The sequence below is a fragment of the Apis florea genome, unplaced genomic scaffold, assembly GCF_048593485.1.
Source record: "Apis florea isolate Af1SG1 unplaced genomic scaffold, ASM4859348v1 contig_1789_pilon, whole genome shotgun sequence".
Classification (NCBI taxonomy): domain Eukaryota; kingdom Metazoa; phylum Arthropoda; class Insecta; order Hymenoptera; family Apidae; genus Apis; species Apis florea.
In genome coordinates this window covers 3,619,416-3,637,573 of record NW_028256481.1, presented here as the reverse complement: position 1 = coordinate 3,637,573, position 18,158 = coordinate 3,619,416, and the positions used below count along the sequence as shown (strand labels likewise).

At 22.3% G+C, this 18,158-nt stretch overlaps 4 protein-coding genes and 1 long non-coding RNA gene across 5 annotated transcripts; 4 read left to right on the top strand and 1 right to left on the bottom strand.

The window, feature by feature from the left end:
• Positions 1-202: 202 nt before the first annotated feature.
• Positions 203-1,722, top strand: LOC147658741 (uncharacterized). The gene is made up of 4 exons (XM_086910076.1): positions 203-279; positions 417-1,013; positions 1,114-1,373; positions 1,468-1,722. Exons 1-4 carry the CDS (start codon positions 210-212, stop codon positions 1,486-1,488), a joined length of 948 nt encoding a protein of 315 aa, XP_086766202.1. The 5' UTR covers positions 203-209; the 3' UTR covers positions 1,489-1,722.
• An 88-nt stretch (positions 1,723-1,810) lies between these two features.
• On the top strand, positions 1,811-10,005 carry Sec24CD (COPII coat complex component secretory 24CD). The gene is made up of 18 exons (XM_003698360.4): positions 1,811-1,936; positions 2,517-2,785; positions 2,882-3,006; positions 3,095-3,200; positions 5,147-6,117; positions 6,195-6,317; positions 6,396-6,575; positions 6,662-6,857; positions 6,926-7,041; positions 7,110-7,520; positions 7,626-7,752; positions 7,820-7,980; positions 8,053-8,232; positions 8,333-8,534; positions 8,605-8,799; positions 8,877-9,068; positions 9,150-9,343; positions 9,414-10,005. Exons 2-18 carry the CDS (start codon positions 2,524-2,526, stop codon positions 9,555-9,557), a joined length of 3,885 nt encoding a protein of 1,294 aa, XP_003698408.1. The 5' UTR covers positions 1,811-1,936; positions 2,517-2,523; the 3' UTR covers positions 9,558-10,005.
• On the bottom strand, positions 9,380-11,465 carry LOC147658740 (uncharacterized). Its single transcript, XR_015292553.1, has 2 exons — positions 11,228-11,465; positions 9,380-9,725 (listed from the first exon to the last, which is right to left on the bottom strand). It is a non-coding gene; the product is annotated as an uncharacterized LOC147658740 (long non-coding RNA).
• A 377-nt stretch (positions 11,466-11,842) lies between these two features.
• BBIP1 (BBSome interacting protein 1) lies at positions 11,843-12,177 on the top strand. The gene has a single exon (XM_086910059.1). It carries the CDS (start codon positions 11,843-11,845, stop codon positions 12,059-12,061), a length of 219 nt encoding a protein of 72 aa, XP_086766185.1. The 3' UTR covers positions 12,062-12,177.
• LOC100867027 (LMBR1 domain-containing protein 2 homolog) lies at positions 12,126-17,878 on the top strand. Its single transcript, XM_003698361.4, has 10 exons — positions 12,126-12,299; positions 12,395-12,735; positions 12,826-13,036; positions 13,115-13,291; positions 13,377-13,554; positions 13,698-13,879; positions 13,971-14,210; positions 14,283-14,484; positions 14,692-14,811; positions 15,610-17,878. Exons 1-10 carry the CDS (start codon positions 12,126-12,128, stop codon positions 15,849-15,851), a joined length of 2,067 nt encoding a protein of 688 aa, XP_003698409.1. The 3' UTR covers positions 15,852-17,878.
• Positions 17,879-18,158: the final 280 nt, after the last annotated feature.

The window sequence follows — 18,158 nt, the reverse complement described above, 5'->3', positions numbered from 1 at the left end:
ATTTGTAAAAAAATATAACATATAAAAGATAAATATTTATATGCAATTATATGTATACTTGTTACAATCGCATGTAAAGTTTGTAATTAATTATTCAATATTAACTAACATGCAAGTAAAATTATTGACAAATTTAATGCATGAAATATAACATAATATGAAATTCCGTTTAAATTTAGTTATAATTTTTATCGTGGAAAAGCATAGTCATGAAATTATTTCATCCTTCCAATATTTACGAAGAATCTTGGTTATTACTGATTATAATAAAACTTTTAGGTAAAATATTAAATAAATAATAAAAATTATGAGATAATAATATAGTAAATAATTGAATAATAAAAATTTATATTTTTTAATATAATTTAATTATAATATACTATAATAGCAAATTTTTAATTTTTTTCTTTTTACAGGTTTATACCCTATAAAATTTTCCAAAACTTCATGTACAAATTATATTTATATATCTATATTAATAATATTCTATGCGAGTCTTCATTTTTATTTACAATTTTATTATATGGTTGATATAATGCAAGAACTTTTTCTTATAAATGATACATTTGTACTTAGAAAATTTCGATTTGTTCTAAACTTATTTTTATTTTCTTTGATAATAATTTCAAGTATGCGTCAGAGTTTAAAAATAAAAAGAGCATTCGAATATATAAATAGCATTGATAAAAACTTAAAATTCTTAAATATAAACATTGATCATACGTTATGTATGAAAAATGATATTGTTAGAATTATTAGTGTAATATTTATAATAATAACATGTAATTTAATGGATTATTACGGATTATTAGACAACAATGCAAATTTTTTATATGTCTTAACGTGGATATTTGATCGAATACCCGATTTTGTTAATGTTATTATAATATGTACTTTTGCCATATTTATGAATAAAATTAAAATTAGATTTATAGAGATAAACGCAATGTTAAATATTATTACAAAAAGAAAAACTTTCATTTCTATCTCCGAGATATCTAATATAAATAATAGTATGTTTTTAAATCTTAATAAATCTAAGATTTTAATAAATCTTTATAAATAATTTTATCTTGACACAAATTTTATTTATAAGTTTATATTAATATTTAGCTTCCAGGTTCAACTTATTAAAATGTGTACAATTCGAATTATGCAAAACGATATCACTTTTAAATGAATCATATAACTTTAGATTTAATGTTTTATCAATAATATATATTGCATATGTTTGTTTAGATATGTGTATTATATATATGCATATTAACGATCGAATTTATATGGTTGATGTAATACTTAGTTTTGTATGGGCTATCACTAATTTAATTAAAGTTATTTATTTAATTTATTCATATCGCAATTTAACTCTAAAGGTAATTTAAAAATATTTGTGTATATATTTATTACATGTGTATTTATTTGTATATATATTTATATGAATATTTATTGTGTATTTTAATATTGCAGTATAGTTGCAGAATCAAATAAGGATATTCCTTGAATTTACTCATGAATCGAACTTATCATTTTATTTATAAGTGTAGTGATCTTGTAATTTTTTTAAATATTATGCTTATATAAATACCAACCGATCAGCAATAAAATTACAAAAAACAATATTTTATGTAAAATAAATGTAAATAATTTATTAATTATTGATTGTTCACATTTTGTTCTCTTTCATTAATTTTATTACAATAATAGATACATGCTAAAATAAAATAGATTTATATTTTTATTTAAATTTACCTTTTACAATGCTCTAATTTTTTATTATGACGTGTCTCGTCAGCGTGCATTAAGCGCATGCGCAATGCCACCTTACGTGGCATCGGCAGCAGTCACTATTGCAGCGAAATACATTTTCTTCATTTAGTGTAAACATTTGTGGAAATATTAACTTTTGTTATGGTTCAAATGCGTTTAATGACACAACGTAAGTAGTTTAAATTTCATAAGCATTTTGCAAATTACTCATCGAGTACCTCGTTTAGAAGTATTACTGTGTGCAAAATGGCTTATTTTATTTTACTATTCTAAACTAATATTTATTAGTAATTTATTATATAAAACAAAGATTGTTAAGTAATTAAAGCATAAAATTCACGTAAAATTAAAGATTAATATTGTGTACAATAATCATATCCTTAATATGTATAGGTTATCTTACGTCTGTCAATATGTAGCATATTTTGAACTTCTATTTCTAATTTACATAAATTTATAATTACGCTATCGAATATATGATTTATATTTGTGCGCAACTTCAGTTTATGGATTAAAATTATGTTTCTCAATAAATATACTTGTTATTTTCAATAAATATAATTTGTGGGTGTGTTTTTTTTTTAATGAAATTAAAAAATTTAGTATTAGAATTTAATTTAGTTTTAAAACTATATATTTTCATTAAAAATATAAATATAAATTTATTTTGTACATTTATCTATGAAAATTTAATTTAATTAAAATTACATAAAAAAAGGTTGAAATAATGTATTGTCTTTTTTTTTTAGGATAAAAATGAATCCACAATATATACAGCAACAGTCACAACAACAACAACAATCACAACAACAACAACAACAACAACCTAGTTACTTTCCTGGTCCACCGACTTCATCTCCTTATGGAGAAGTAAATTCTAATATTCCACCAAACTTATTAAAAGGGCCTCCAATGAATTCTCAAGCATATACTTCTCAAAAATCAATGCAAGGGTCTCCTCTTTCTAATTTACATCAGTCTCAAACACCATATTATATGAATAATATACAAACACAAGGTAATATGATTTAATTTTATTCTTTTAAAAAATATTCTCATATTTATAATTATACTTTACTTATATATACTAATATATAATATACTTTTTGTTTAGGAAATACTCAATTTGAATTATCTGCAAACAATCCACATATAATACCACCTACAACAAGTCAAAATAATATAATTAATCAAATGTCAAATATATCTTTGGGGGATCAACAAAGACCACCATCAGTGGTAATTGTATATATATATATATATATATATATATACATATATAGAGTTACAAATTATTTGATACATTAATTTACATTATATATTATAGCAAAATTTTCCACCACCACCTCTACCTGGAAAAAGTAGTCCAACAATACCTACACCTTCAAATGTAAATGGTTTTAATAATACATTAGAAACATTATCAGGGAGTGGTAAGAATAAAAAAAATTGATTAAAACTATAATAGTCAATTAATTGATTAGTTCTTGATTTTAATAAGCTTAAAATATGTTGTATTTTGACTTCTTCTTTCTTGTATAATTAAACAATTAATTTTAATTTTCAAATTATTTGCAAAAATTTTTAGTACTATTTATATATAAATGCATCAAGATGGTATCTACTAAGTAATATATATAATAAGTGAATCAAAAAATTACTTATTTAAAGAATCAGATTTTTTTATGAATAAATAAATAAATAAATATATATATATATATTTATATACTTATAAATTATTTTACTAAATATATTTTGTTAAATATTACCATCTTGAATTACATCATTATTATTTGCAAGGAATATTTTGACAGGCAAAAAAATGGTTTCAAAAAGTACACAACACTAGCTATTTTTTTGAAGATGGATGCATTAAGGATATATCAACTTTCATTTTTTTAAACAGAACTATATATTTTTTTTTTGTATCAATCGATGCAGTTTTTAATTCTTTATAAAAAAATATTAACTCATGTATGAAAGAATGATTAGTTTAGAAAATATTTTGATGTTAAAAAAATTTCTCTCTCTTATTAATGATAACTTTTTACCAATATTAGCATAATAAAAATATGATCTACAGTATTATAAAATATAAACATTAGAAAAGTTCAGTATTATTATCTTGACACAGACATTTAACTGTAATTTGATGAATAATTGTAAAAATGAAGTACGTCAAAGAAGAAAAATTAGATATATTATCAATTTATTTTGAAATTCAAAAAATGTGTTACATGCGGAATGATTGTATGTGGAGAGATTTCCTGGTAGATATCATTCATATTGTCGAAGTTTAATGTTTCTAAGTATTTTTAACAATGATAATTTGAGTAATTATCATAAAAAATCTCACCGATATAAAATAGCGATAAACAATGAAATTGTAATTTTAGCTACAGTTTTATATTAAATCCATCTTTGAGTTGTAGTAAAATTGAAAGACAATCTGGAATTAATTGAATGAATATTATACATATATTTTATAAGTAAAAATTTCACGCATATTATTTTTCTAAAATTCAAAAATTAACTCATAATAATTTTCATTGTCGTTTAAAATTTTCTGAATAAACTCTCTCTGAAGAGAGTTGATTTTTTCAAAAATTTCATGTTCATTAGACTACATTTAGAAAGGATGGAAAATTTTCTTAATAATATTTATATCAAAATATCTCATAATTATTTTTCGATATTGTAGAAAATTATTAAAAAAACTGCATCAATTGATGCATAAAAAAATATACGATTTTATTTAAAAAATGAAAATTGACTTTTACATGTTTTTAATACATCCAACAAAAACATCCTATAAAAAATTAATAAGCCAGTATGTGAAATCATTTGATAATCATCAAAACATTTTTCGCTGCGAATAATAATTTAATGTAATGCAAAATAGTTGATATTTAATAAGATATATATATATTTAATATTTAATAAGATATATACATACAATATACATACAATATATATATAAAGAAATTGATAAATACCAATATTTCTATTATTATAACTTAATCATAATTTCGATCGTTCAAAAATTTTTTTATATTTTATTTTCACATTTTGATGTGAAGATTGCATACTGTCACATATACTATTATAGAAATATGTAACCAGAATTTAATATAGTACAAAAAGTTTTTTTTATCAATAACTAGAAAAATAAAGCTGATCATTGATTATATATAAACAAAAAAAAAATTGCTTAAAATGAAATTTTTATAAATTTTTTAAAATTAATAAAATTAATAAAATGAAGACTAATCAATTTATTATTAATAATAATCAATAAGATCAATGAAATTGATAATCAATAAAAAATTAAATTTATTTTATTAGATTCTACATTATTAGATTCTATTTATTTTAATAGGCTCTACAGGACAAACTGATCCTGGTGGAAAAACTGGACCACCTATTTCTGGGACAAATGTACAAGAGCAGAAGACTTTAAAAACTTCTACACCACAGCTTACTGGTCTTCCATTTTCTGGACATTCTACAGGAACTACTAGCAACTATTATTCTGGACAAACTTTACCAACTGAACAAGTGTTCAATGCAGGAATGCCTTCAAATCAATCTGGTCAATTGAATGTTACTGACACATCTGAACAATCAAATTTTCCTAGGCCACCAATAGGACAAAGATCTAAAGTTGCATTATTACAAGGACAACAAAATGTATCTTCTACTTCATCTTTACCTGGACAAAATTTTTCTAATCCAATAATATCGGGACAACCAAATTTATCAGGGCCTCCATTACCAAATCAACAAACACATAAAGATATGCTTATGCAAGGAGCACATGGACAGAATTTAATTGGATCATCACTATCAAAACAGAGTTTGTCAAATCCACTATTACAAACTCAACAAAATTTATCTGGACCTTCACTTTCTACACCATCATTACCAGGGCAGCATTATTCTTCATTACAAGGACAACAAAAACCTGGTCATTCTTTTCCAGAACCGCAAAATATGCCTATCTCTAATTTATCTGGTCCTCCATTAACAAATCAACAAAATATACATCCATCTCCAATGTCTGGTCAACAAAATGTTGCTCAATCTTCATTAATAAATCAACAAGGATTTAATAGACCACCAATGTTAGGACCACAAAATTTATCTGGTTCACAAATGCCTCCATTACCTGGTCAATCAACAGGACAAATGATAAATTCTGGTGCAACTTTATCACAATCTGGTCAAAGATCATATACATCTGGACCACCAATACAAGGACAACATATGGGAAATCCTGCAGGAATTAGTCGTAGTCCAACCAGTGCAATGCCAAACTATCAACATACAGGATATCAAGGCTATAATAACGTATATTTGAAAAATAACATGATTATAAAATTTATCAGAAATCAATCATATTACAAATATTTTTTTTTTTTATATAGGATATATATAATGCTCAAAGAAGTTCATATCAAGGTGGTACACCAGGTGTAACAGGTAGATATCAATCAGGCATGCAACCACAGCAAACTAGACGTTTAGATCCTGAACAAATGCCAAGTCCAGTAAGAAATTAATTCAAAATTACAATTTATTACAATTTGATTTAGTTCTTTAGATTAATTTTAAATATATTTCCAAAGATTCAAGTAATTCAAGATGATCAACGCGCAAGAGGTGGTATATTCATAACTAATCAAAAGGGTTTGGTTCCACCATTAGTAACCACCAAATTTGTAACGCAGGATCAAGGAAATGCATCTCCTAGATATATTAGATCTACTATGTATACTGTTCCTACCACAGCAGATATTATAAAACAAGTACATTGAACAATCTGTACATCAAATTATTTAATTTAATTTTGTATTCTTGTAATAATATTCTTTGAAATAATTTGTATTTTTAGACGAATGTTCCATTTGGTCTAATAATAAGTCCAATGGCTCGTATAGCAGAAGGAGAATATGAACCACCTATTGTAGATATGGGTGAAATTGGTCCAGTACGTTGTGTACGATGTAAAGCGTATATGAGTCCATTTATGCAATTTATTGATGCAGGCAGAAGATTTCAGTGCATGTTTTGTAAAGCAACAACTGAGGGTACGAATTTATTTTCTTAATTTTTTTTGTTTTGTACAATTATTATTTTTTTCTTGTTTTTAATGTAGTTCCAGCAGAATATTTTCAACATTTGGATCATACTGGCCAACGTATGGATCGTTATGAAAGACCAGAATTAATGTTAGGAACATATGAATATATTGCTACTAAGGATTATTGCAGAGTAAGATAAAAAAAAATTTATCAAGTATTTAATTTTAATAGTATTTATTTTGAAAATATTTATTTTAGAACAATACTTTTCCAAAACCACCAGCTATTGTGTTCGTGATCGATGTATCATACAACACAGTTAAATCTGGTTTAGTTAATTTACTTTGTATGCAAATGAAGTCAATTTTGCGACATTTACCTGTTGATGCTGGTCAATCAAAAACAAACATGAAAGTAGGATTTATAACATATAATAATACAGTGCACTTTTACAATATTAATTCTTGTCTCGCTCAACCACAAATGATGGTTGTGGGAGATGTACAAGATGTTTTTATGCCACTTCTTGATGGATTTTTATGTAATGTTGAAGAAAGTGAATCTGTTATTGACAGTTTAATGACACAAATACCAGCAATGTTTGCAGATACACGTGAAACAGAAACAATCCTTGCACCAGCCATACAGGCTGGATTAGAAGCATTAAAGGTAATTTTTTAATAAAAAAATAACATAATTTTACAATAAATATTATAATAAGTAACATAAAATCTTGATATATGGACTAATTATAATTTTAATCGAATAATTAAGGCTTCAGATTGTGCTGGAAAATTAATGGTTTTCCATTCTTCTTTACCTATTGCTGATGCACCTGGCAAACTAAAAAATCGTGATGATCGGAAAATTCTTGGTACAGAAAAAGAAAAAACCGTATTAGGTAAATTTTTTATTTTCAAATAATAATAATAAATTTCAAATATTTTCAAGCTAATCTATCTTTTCAGCTCCGCAAAATAACATTTATAACAATCTAGGTCAGGAATGTGTGGGTATGGGATGTTCTGTAGATTTGTTTGTTTTCAATAATTCATATGTCGATATTGCGACAATAGGACAAATAGCTAGATTGACTGGTGGAGAAGTTTATAAATATACTTATTTTCAGGTAATAAAGATAAAATTTATTTGTGTAAATAAAATATATATATCATATTAGAATTTTTCTTTAATTCTTTAGGCTGATATAGATGGTGATCGTTTAATTTCTGATGTCATTAATAACATTAGTAGACCAATTGCATTTGATGCCATTATGCGCGTACGTACATCTACTGGTGTTCGAGCAACTGATTTTTTTGGTCACTTCTTTATGTCAAATACTACAGATATGGAATTGGCTAGTATAGATTGTAATAAGGTAAAATTTTATTTATATTATATAATTATAAAGTAATTTGATTTTTTTATTTTATCATATATTAAAAAATATAATAAAAATTGTTAATTTGATATTTTAGGCTATTGCTATAGAAATAAAACATGACGATAAATTAACAGATGATGAAGGTGTATATATTCAAGCAGCTTTATTGTACACTTCATGCAGTGGAATTAGAAGATTACGTATTATTAATCTTAGTTTAAAAACATCATCTCAAATGGCAGAATTATATCGTGCATGTGATTTAGATGCAATCATAAATTACTTCTCGAAACAAAGTAAAATAATTCATATTTATTTTATTAAGAATTTATCTCATCAAGTATTATTTAATTAAAACTTTTTTAGGTGTTTTTAAATTAATTGAATCAACTCCAAAAACTGTAAAGGATAATTTAATTGCAAGATGTGCAAATATATTAGCTGCATATCGAAAACATTGTGCTTCACCATCTAATGCTGGCCAATTAATATTACCAGAATGTATGAAATTGCTTCCACTTTACATTAATTCATTATTAAAAAGTGATGCATTATCTGGAGGTACATAATTTTATTTTTAATTATTTTCTAATTTTTTATATTCTATAATGTAGTCAACTATAAATTCAATTTTTCAGGTGCTGATATGTCTATTGATGATAGATCTTTTGTTATGCAAGCAGTTGCAACTATGCCAATTTCTATATCAGTTGTTTATATTTATCCAAGATTACTTCCTTTACACGATGTTGATTTACAAGATACAGAATTACCACAAATGTTACGTTGTTCTATTGATAAATTCACTGATGATGGCGCGTACTTACTTGGTATATAATATTATTTCTTATTCCATTGAAAAAAATTTTTAGTTTTTAATACTCATATTTATTCTGTATTTTTTATTTTAGAAAATAGTATCCATATGTTTTTATGGTTAGGCCTGGCACTTTCTCCACAATGGGTACAAGCAGTATTTGGTGTTCCATCAATAGTTCAAATTGATACAGACTGTACTGCACTGCCAGTATTAGATACTCCACTAAATAAACGAATTTCTGATATCATTAATCGCGTACGTATGGAAAGGCATCGTTGTATGAGGGTAAGTAAATTGAAAAAATATGAAAGGCATTAAAAATTTCATGAAATTTATGTTTTATTACATCTTTCAGTTAACTATAGTAAGACAACGTGAAAAATTAGAAATTGTATTACGTCATTTCTTGATTGAAGATAGAGAAAATGATGGAAGTCCAAGTTATGTTGATTTCCTTTGCCATATGCACAAAGAAATAAGAACACTCCTTAGCCAATAAAATGAATCTTACAGCAATCAGTTACCTTATGTTGTAATCCTAGCTTGCTACATGTTTGTGACTGTTGTTATGTTATGTCCAAAATCAGTTAGATGATTAAAATGAAATTCACTTAAAGCTCAATAAGAATCATAGATTATGTGTACATTCATATGACTATGAAAAAATCTGAAAAAAAAATGTGAAATGAAAATAACATATATTTATAACAACATGGTACCTATAAAAAGATAAACTTTATGAAATAACTAATCATTCCGCGAGAAAGAATGGTACATGTAACAGGAAACATCAGGATGCACTCGTACAGTGATTTATACATACAATACATTGTAAACGTAAACTTGTATTATTACATTTTATTTTAACTAGCTCATTAATGTTATTATTATGTTAAATTAAATAATAAAAATGTATTAAATCATTATAAATTTATATATTAAAACAATATCTTGTATTAATTGAATAATACCATAATGAAAGCTATTTATAAGTTAATATTATTTTAGTATATTATATTTTATAATCTCAAAATTGTTTTATATTTTAGAATATGTGAAATGGTTATATAATATTTTTTATTATATTTTGATTTTTGAACATAAGTTATGATGAATAAATTTCACATTATCAATGCATTTAATATTCATTTTTTAATTGTTTCAATAAATTTATTATTCAAATATTTATAAAAAAAAAATATAGAAATTTAAAAAGAAAATTTTTCTTATTATTTCATATGTACAATCTATTTTACATTCAAATCATTAGTGAAAGTAAACATTTTAATAATATTTTTTAGATTTTTATTTTAATATAAATTTTAATTCAATCATTATATAGGTCTATATGTAATGTTTACGATATACATACATATATTTTTATAATAAATAAAAATGAGTTAATAAAATATTATAATACAATACAATACAATAAAATATGCAATGTATATAAATATTTATAATACAATATAATATATAATACAAATTTGTTTTATAATTACATTTGATTGATTGATTTTTTTATTTCACATATAGCATAATTACTTAATAAAATTTAAAGACAAAACTTAATTTAATTCAAATATATCTTATTCAAATATAATGCACTGATTTAATAATATAAATAATATATTATATTACATTCACGTTTCATTAAAATATTATAAATTATGATGTTATAAATTAATAATATTTATAAGAAAAATTATAAGATTTTTTAATGAAAATGATAATATATTATTATAAAATATTAATATAATTACATATTTTTTAAATACTTATAATAATTATAATATTTTTCAATGCAATTTTAATATAATTATTTTCAAAGATCTTTCCTTAGCAATGTTTCTTATGAAATTATAGTGTTTAACCTCACTTACTTAATGTTATTCTTTGTATCTTTATTTAGTTTATTAAAAATTGTAATTTTATTTAAAAAATATTTTATTTATGTTATTTTTATTAAATGTAAATATTTCAAATACGAATATCACAATTCTAAATCTTTAATATTATTTTGAATATTTACTATAATTATATAATATTCTATTTATTATAATTACATATTAAAAAAATTTTTATATTTAAATTAATTTTTTTCTAAATAGATATTAATTATAATCTATCGATACATTCACAGTAATAATAAAATATAAATTCATTTACTTGCATATTTGCAAAGGCAATGTTGCCAAGTTGAATACTATGGCTTATATCTATCTACAGTAAACTATGTTGTGTGCAGAATAATGTATCATATTATTCGCAAATGACAATTTGACGGTGTGCATGTGACGTCGATACTTTTTACTGTATCGTACAATGTATATCTAACGATTTTACTGTAAAAAAAGAAATGGATAAAGTACATTTCTCAATGATAAAAGTATGTTATAATATACATGTACGTAATTTAAAATATAAATAACTTCGAAAGATATCGAAATAAATACGTGAAACGTGATTATAACTAGCCTTCTGTTAACTATTATTTTTTACTTTCATTTATTCATTATTTAATATCTTATTTAAAAAGTATTTAAATTTTTTATTTATTATATATATAATAAGTATTAAAACGATTTATATTAAAAGTGATAAATATTTGTATAAATTAAATATTAAATATTTGTATAAATTAACTTATAAAATATATATGAAATATATATAATAATAAATAAATTATCTATTACATATATTTTAAAATGTTTAAAAGAAAATAATTTTAAAATAACTATTTAAAATATAGAACTTTAATAAACTTTTTTTATTTCAGTCAAAATGTCAGAGTTAATGGATAATTCTTTAGAAAAGATTGATGTTATTCTTCCTAAGCAAAGCTTGCTATATCAGGAAGAAAATTTGGATTATATTCTTTGTAAACCCAAATTAATTCCATTAAAATCAGTTACATTAGAAAAATTAGAAAAGATGCAAAAAGATGCTGAATTAAAAATTCAAGAACCAATAGAATATAATAATGCAAATGAAAATGAATAAATTTTAAAAACTGAAGTATAAACATAATTTCAGTTATGATAAAATAAGATTAAAAATCACCAAAATGGTTCTTGGAGTATTCTTGACAGAAATTGTGGTAGCATTTTGTCTTGCTGCCACATTATTATATAAATATGGAAATATTTTTCGACATCATATTATTGTTACAATCTCTGTACTCATAGCATGGTACTTTTCATTGCTAATAATATTTATCTTACCTTTAGATGTTTCATCTGTAAGTAGATGTTTATTAATTTCAGTAATATCAAAATAATATACACATTGTTAATTCAAATTAATTAATTTAAAATTCATGTTATTTTTATATAGACTGTTTTCAGACAATGTGTTGAACAAAATATTCATAATAGCACAAAATTAATGTTTGATGGTACAACAGCAATTCCATTTCATACTTGTAAAGAACCTTGGCCTAATGTACCAGAACATATATTTCCAAATTTATGGAGAATTGTATATTGGACTTCACAATGTTTAACATGGTTGATATTGCCTCTTATGCAGTCTTACATAAAAGCAGGAGATTTCACTGTTCAAGGAAAATTAAAATCTGCTTTGATAGATAATGCTATATATTATGGAAGTTATTTGTTTATATGTGGTATTCTTTTAATATATATAGCATTAAAGCCTGGTTTTGATCTTGATGGGTAACTATAATATATTAAAAAAATAAATAAAAGATTATATTTTCATCATATATATATAAATATATATGTGTGTGTGTCTGTGCATTTTAGTCAAAAACTAAAAGCTATAGCATCATCTGCATCAAATACATGGGGTTTATTTTTATTAGTATTACTTCTTGGATATGCACTTGTAGAAGTTCCTCGTGGATTATGGAATGCTAGCAAACCTGGATACACTTTAAATTATAGCTATTTTAAAGTTGCTAAATTAAGTTTGGATAAATGTGAAGCAGAAGAAACAGTAGATGATATACTTGAGGTATTTAATTTAAATTCAATTAATTTTATTTAATTAATATTTGATTTTTATAATTATTTTGTTTATTTTATTTTTTAGTCTTTACAAGCTGCTACAGTTTCTATTGGACCAGGACATCCTTTTCATTGTAATTTAGAAACAATTTTTCAAAAAATTCCAGCAGAATTAAAAGATAGAATGAATAGAAGACAATTACCAGATGATACACCAACAGATACACCATCAGAAAAAGCTTTAATTCGTCTACATAGACAAGTTCGTTTTTTATTAAATATATTATACATATACATTGAATATAAATATGTATACACATAATAAATAATTCATTTCTTCCTTTTAGACTATAAAAGCATTGCAAACTCTACAACGTATAGAAACTCAATGGGGAATTTTGGTTGATAAAATAATTGATTTGGAAGATATAGCAAGAAATCAATTAAATGATGATAGAAGATTTAAACCAACTTTCCCTACACATCGTTCATTTCCATTTCGTATTGTTTATAATCCAATTATTGGTAAGATATAATTATAATTAATAAGATATAACATTAATAATTACAGAATTAATATTAAAATATATTATTATATATATTATATATATTATATATATATATAAATAAAGATATTAAATTTTTTATAAATATTTTAAAATTTCTAGAATGGTATTGGAAATGTATTATAAAGAGTTATGTACAAAAAGTTGTAGCTATCTGTACTGGATGTCTTTCCATTGCTGTAGTATGGTCAGAAGTAACATTTTTCAATAAATCTCCAGTATTATCACTGTTTGCCCAATTTTTGAATCTAGCTAAAGAAAATTACGATTACTTTACGATTGAGGTAAAAATATATACATGAATTTGATATTACAAAATTATTGTTTTAAAAATTAAAAATTAATGCAAAATTAAATTATATATATTTTCTTTAGATATTATCAATGCTGATAATTGCTTATCTTTGTTATTGTGCTTATTCAACCGTTTTAAAAATTCGTGTATTAAATTTATATTATTTGGCTCCACATCATCAAACAAATGAATATAGTTTAATATTTAGTGGCATGATGTTGTGTCGCCTTACACCACCTATGTGTTTAAATTTCTTGGGTCTTATACATATGGATTCACATATTATTAAAACTCATATTTTGGAAACTCATTACACTCAGGTAAATGACTTAAATAAATAATTATTAAATTTTTGTAATAATTTTAAATTATTCTACAATACATTTATTTAGGTAATGGGACATATGGATGTTATTTCTATTATATCTGATGGATTTAATGTATATTTTCCAATGGCTATTCTAGCATTTTGCTTAGCAACATATTTTAGTCTAGGAAGTAGATTGCTTTCTATGTTAGGTTTCCAACAATTTCTTGATGATGATGAATTTACAACAGATCTTGTTGAAGAAGGTCAAGAATTAATAAAACGAGGTAAAACTTTATTTTATTTTATTATTATTATTTTTCTATATTATTTTAAGTATTTTAAGTATTCATATAATATTTCATATTATTTTGCTTATACTGTATTTTATTTTATTATTATTTTTTTATTTTATTTTAAATAATACAATTAAAAATTATTTAATTCGTATATTTCATATTATTTTATTTATTTTGCATATATTACATCTTTAGAAAGACGCAAACGACAAAGAGCGGAAGATTTAATGTGTAGAAGACGCGAACTTCAAGAACGATTTAGCGGTGCTGCCAATTCATCTCGCTACAGAAGCTCAAGACAAAGTACAGATACAGGTATTTATATATTATTCAAAAAGGAAATATAGAATGTTTGAAGCTGCTATATATAATATATAGAATGATTGATAATTGATAATAACTGAAAAGAAAATCGTTCTATATCAAAAAAATAAGTCAAAAATAGAAAATAAAATTTTTTCTGAAGTTTTGTTTTTGGGAAAATCAGCTTTAATTATTTGCTGAATATATATGCACTTAATCTAATTTAACGTATTTCGCTGTAACTTACTCTCTCAGTTCAGATTTATGTTTATTGTATTGTGAATATTTTTTAATTATTCTATTATTTTAATTAATTACAAAATTGATTCTTTCTTTTAATTAATCAATTATAATTAATCAATTATAATTTCTTTAAAATAAACAACTGATTTAATATAACTTTGAGATTTAATAGTAGATTGGATAATAAAATTTGGCTACTCTCCTGTTTTATAGCACTTGATTTTTATTTAGAATCACATCAAAACAGTTCGGAAAAAATTTCAAGTTTCAACTAAAAGAAAGAATCAATTTTGCATTTACAGAAATTTAAAACATATATATTCTTGACCAATAATGAGAAAGCTACAAGATCAAGATATAATAAAGTGAACATGTTTTCAGTGAATATTTAAAGTCAATTTTTCTTGAAAACAAAGCCTTATACGAAAAAATTTTATTTTATATTTTTGACTTATTTTTTTTTATATAGAATCACCCCCTTTCCAAATATATTATCAGTTACTGATCATTTTGTATACTATAAAATACTATAAAAATTTTAAATCAGTTTATTTAATTAAATTATAGTTCGTCCTTTAAAACGAGATGAATCAGTAGAATCTGCTAGAGCTGGATTATTACATGATTTTGATCCTACAGAATATTATGTTGGCATGGCATCTGGAGTTGATAGTTATGGTGCAAATAATAGTTATGATAGAGGTTATCAAGCCGATGATTTTTATGAAGAACATACTGATACAGCAAGAGCATTTATTGCAAATAGCAATTGTGTAGCTCCACAAAGAGGATTATTTGATGATATTTAAGTATGTAGAACTTAATACATAATATTTAAGTTTTGCTCAGTAATAAATTATAGAACAGCTACATTTATATTAAAAAATACTCTAATTCTATACTCTTGATACATAATAAAACTTTCTATTAAATTTGAAATTGTGAATATAATTAAGTTCGACTTTTAATAAATAACAATCATATAAAATCATATGTTACAAATAGTATAGTTAAAGCATGAATTAAATAACATAATTAAAAATTTATTTTTCGTATTTTTATTATTTGCTGCTAAATATTAAATGTATATATTAATCTTTCTTAAATTTTAATAAATTTTAATTTCCTTTATCTAAATTTACATGATTGCTTTTGATAAAATATTACAATTAATGCAATATTAATAAAATATTATAAATAGTATAGTTCCATTAATCTAATATTGAATTTCATAAAGCATTTGATATATTTTTAACAATACTAAAAGTAACATATTTAAATAAACATAAAATAATGTAAAAGATAAAAATAATATACTTAGATTTTAAGGAACAAATAAACTATAAACAAATAAGCAAACTTTCATCACTTCTTATTAATTTTTATAGTGATATTATAATTTTTGAATGATAATATGATTTGAATTTAATATATTTGTTTATGAAAATAAATTAATTAAAAAAGATCACATAAATATTTCTTTAGATTTTAATGATACAAAAAATATAATATAATTTAAGTAATTTTGATAAATCTTTTTTGTATTATTACTTTTTTTCTTGTATGAATTTTTCAAAGTCATATATAGTCAGTTATATTTTTTATCAGATATATATATATATTTTTTTATTCTATTTTATATGACTGAAAAAATATATTTAAATATATCTGAACTATAATTTTTAGACATAAAAAATATTCTTTTTTTAAAGAAAAATCTAAAGGAGTCAGATTATAATGAAATTTAATCCATTAATCCAATAATCTAATTTAATTAAATAATTTAAAAATTTAAAAAAAAAGAAATATTACCACTATAACCTATCATTTCAAAAAATATGAATATATAATTAGAGTTTGTGCTATTATTATATTATTATATTATTATAGTAATTAATAGAATATTACAATTCATGAATGGATATCAGAAAGTTTAATATTATTGTTAACATTACTTAGAACATTTTTAGTTTTATATACATAGTTAGTTCAAGTATCATCTTAATATTATTTTATAATTTCATATTTTACTTTATAATTGCATTTTTTATATTCAAAATCATCTGTAAATCATAATCAGATTTAAATATAATTTTTTATATAAGATAAACTAAAAAAAGATAGATTTTTTTAAAAAATCAATGATTTTGAAAAAATTTAAATAAAATGCAAAAAAATTTTCTTTCATTGTATTTGTTTTTAAAATCATTTAAATTGTCATAAAAATTTTTTGCTTTATTAAAAATAAAGGAAATAAAGAAATATTTAAGTGGTCTTCTTTAATTGAAATATTCTATATCTTTTATAATTTCTGTTTATAAAATGTAAGTATATGCACAATAAAAAAATATATATATTTAAAATATAATAAAATCAAAATATAATAGAGGAATGATTTTAAATATTCATATTTGTTCTTATATATATATATGAATAATTCATTACTTATTAAGATTAAATAATTATATTACTATGTAATTTATTATATTTAAAAAATTTATATTATAATTAAAATATAACATATGTAAGTAAAATTACATTTTACAATTTTATTTATGTTGCATAATAAGGATTATTTTTTTAAGAAATTTCAATAAAATTTTAAAAAATATCACACATAACACATAATATAAATATAAATATAACACAATTTAATTTAGCATCATTCTGCATGATGCCATATAAAATTCTGCTAAAATTTGATCTAATTCTTATGGATTTAATTTACATTATTCTGTTGTATAAAATGATATCATATAATAGATTATTGTATTCATTTCAATAAATGCTAATATTTATATTATGAATAAAAAATATTGGATCTTATTTAAAAAAAGTTAACTTGACTTTAATCTCTCCCATATCCACAAAAATTATTTTTACAACTTTTATAAAAATATTTTTTTTATTATTTTGATTAATTTTTTTTATTAATCCCTTGTGAGATATTCTACCATTATTTTACCATTATTATTCTACCATTATTATTAAACGGATCATATAGATTTAGTTCTATATATTTTTAACTAACTTATAGATTGAAATTAAATTTTAATTATTTTTGCAAATGATTAAATTTGTAAATAAGAAACACTTATATTTTTTCAAATTAATTT

Coding starts and splice junctions, on each gene's coding strand:
- LOC147658741 (XM_086910076.1), top strand. CDS start 210: ATGAAATTATTTCATCCTTCCAATATTTACGAAGAATCTTGGTTATTA. Junction 280..416: donor GATTATAATAAAACTTTTAG/GTAAAATATTAA, acceptor TTCTTTTTACAG/GTTTATACCCTATAAAATTT. Junction 1,014..1,113: donor GATATCTAATATAAATAATA/GTATGTTTTTAA, acceptor ATTAATATTTAG/CTTCCAGGTTCAACTTATTA.
- Sec24CD (XM_003698360.4), top strand. CDS start 2,524: ATGAATCCACAATATATACAGCAACAGTCACAACAACAACAACAATCA. Junction 3,007..3,094: donor AACAAAGACCACCATCAGTG/GTAATTGTATAT, acceptor TATATATTATAG/CAAAATTTTCCACCACCACC. Junction 9,344..9,413: donor AAAGGCATCGTTGTATGAGG/GTAAGTAAATTG, acceptor TACATCTTTCAG/TTAACTATAGTAAGACAACG.
- BBIP1 (XM_086910059.1), top strand. CDS start 11,843: ATGTCAGAGTTAATGGATAATTCTTTAGAAAAGATTGATGTTATTCTT.
- LOC100867027 (XM_003698361.4), top strand. CDS start 12,126: ATGGTTCTTGGAGTATTCTTGACAGAAATTGTGGTAGCATTTTGTCTT. Junction 13,555..13,697: donor TGTTTATAATCCAATTATTG/GTAAGATATAAT, acceptor TAAAATTTCTAG/AATGGTATTGGAAATGTATT. Junction 14,211..14,282: donor TGGAAACTCATTACACTCAG/GTAAATGACTTA, acceptor ACATTTATTTAG/GTAATGGGACATATGGATGT.